Below are 1,586 nucleotides of genomic sequence, written 5' to 3'. Positions count from 1 at the left end.
TTTTTGTGTTGTCTCTGCTTTGGTGAGTTCACTGTTTACATTTAACCATTAGCGGAACATATCATCTTTTAAAATTCTTCTCCCTGGTTCTTTTCTCTCTAGATCTCTTGAGCCGTCAATATGGCCGGATCATACAATTATGCATGAATTCCTGAATGCCCGAATTTTCGGTCGCACGAAGAAGGGGAGAGTGTGCGATTGGATGGGAAAAGAGAAAAACGAGGGGGAACGTTGTAAGTTGCTGCTGACACCGCAACTCTACATTTATACCCGATACTTAGTCAGTATGGCTCTCCTCCGGCAGACGCCGCGAATATTAAACGACACGACAAAGATGCGTGCGAGAGAGACAGAAAATCAGTCTGAGCGTGACGTCGGGCTATACAAATTATCCGATCTGATCCAGATTCCGCAGCCGGATAGATATGGTCACTCTCTATGATTGTGCGTTTTTAGTTTTCTCGAATCTGCAATATTGTGGATGCAACAGATTTTCATCCTTTGTGGGGGCGGAAGTGGGCGGGGCGAAGTTTTGAAATACTTTTGTAGCAGTGACATATCACAGAAGTCTGGATCCAAAACATCGTTGCTCTAGCTCTTATAGTTTTTGAGCACTAGGCGCTGAAGTGGACGGAGAGACGGACGGACGGACAGACGGACGGACGGACGGACAGACGGACGGACAGACAGACAGGGCTCAATCGACTCGGCTATTGATGCTCATCAAGAATATATATACTTTATGGGGTCGGAAACGATTCCTTCTGGACGTTACACAAATCCTTTTTCTTTTTCCGGTCGCGAAATGGGTATTGATATCAACCACAGATACGATCGTAAAGTTCGCAGAACCGAGCCAAAATCTCAGGATGTTTACCTGCGTTTGCTCGTCAAGCTGTACCGCTTCCTCCAGCGCCGTACGATCAAGAAGTTCAACCGCATCATCCTGAAGCGTTTGTTTATGAGAAAGATCAATCGGCCACCACTATCTCTGCAGCGCATCGCACGTTTCTTCAAGGCTGCCAACCAGCCCGAGTCCACCGTTGTGGTTGTCGGCACAGTCACCGATGATGCCCGTCTGTTGGTTCCTAAGCTGACCCTGTGCGCCCTGCACGTTACCCAGACGGCTAGGGAGCGCATCCTGAAGGCTGGCGGCGAGGTCCTGACCTTCGACCAGTTGGCCCTGAAGTCGCCTACCGGCAAGAACACCATGCTGCTGCAGGGTAAGCGCACTGCTCGCACCGCCTGCAAGCACTTCGGCAAGACTCCTGGTGTGCCCCACTCGCATACACGCCCCTATGTCCGCTCCAAGGGACGCAAGTTCGAGCGTGCTCGTGGTCGTCGCTCCAGCTGCGGTTACAAGAAGTAAGCAACTACATCGTGGACGGCCGTCGTCACTTTTTGGTAAAGATATTCATTTGTCAGGCTGAGGAGGAAACTAGCCGTCGCACTCGTTGCGGCAATAAAGAATTTTTTTTATTCCACAAACCTAATATACCCCAGTACTAATTTTGAGTATTGGGTATAAAAATAGGAAAAGGAAGTAGAGTAGAAGAGTAAAAGAATAAAATTAGAATAAGCTAAAA

General features: G+C 48.5%; 1 protein-coding gene across 1 annotated transcript; it reads left to right on the top strand.

Moving 5' to 3' along the window:
• The first annotated feature begins 805 nt into the window (after positions 1-805).
• Positions 806-1,381, top strand: LOC6603521 (60S ribosomal protein L18). The gene has a single exon (XM_002028463.2). The coding sequence runs from the start codon at positions 806-808 to the stop codon at positions 1,367-1,369; it is 564 nt and encodes a 187-aa protein (XP_002028499.1). The 3' UTR covers positions 1,370-1,381.
• Positions 1,382-1,586: the final 205 nt, after the last annotated feature.

This window comes from Drosophila persimilis, unplaced genomic scaffold, assembly GCF_003286085.1.
Source record: "Drosophila persimilis strain 14011-0111.01,24,50 unplaced genomic scaffold, DperRS2 tig00000002-arrow-pilon, whole genome shotgun sequence".
In the NCBI taxonomy this organism is placed as follows: domain Eukaryota; kingdom Metazoa; phylum Arthropoda; class Insecta; order Diptera; family Drosophilidae; genus Drosophila; species Drosophila persimilis.
Note: the sequence above shows the minus strand (reverse complement) of the source record. Positions and strands in the feature narration are given on the sequence as shown.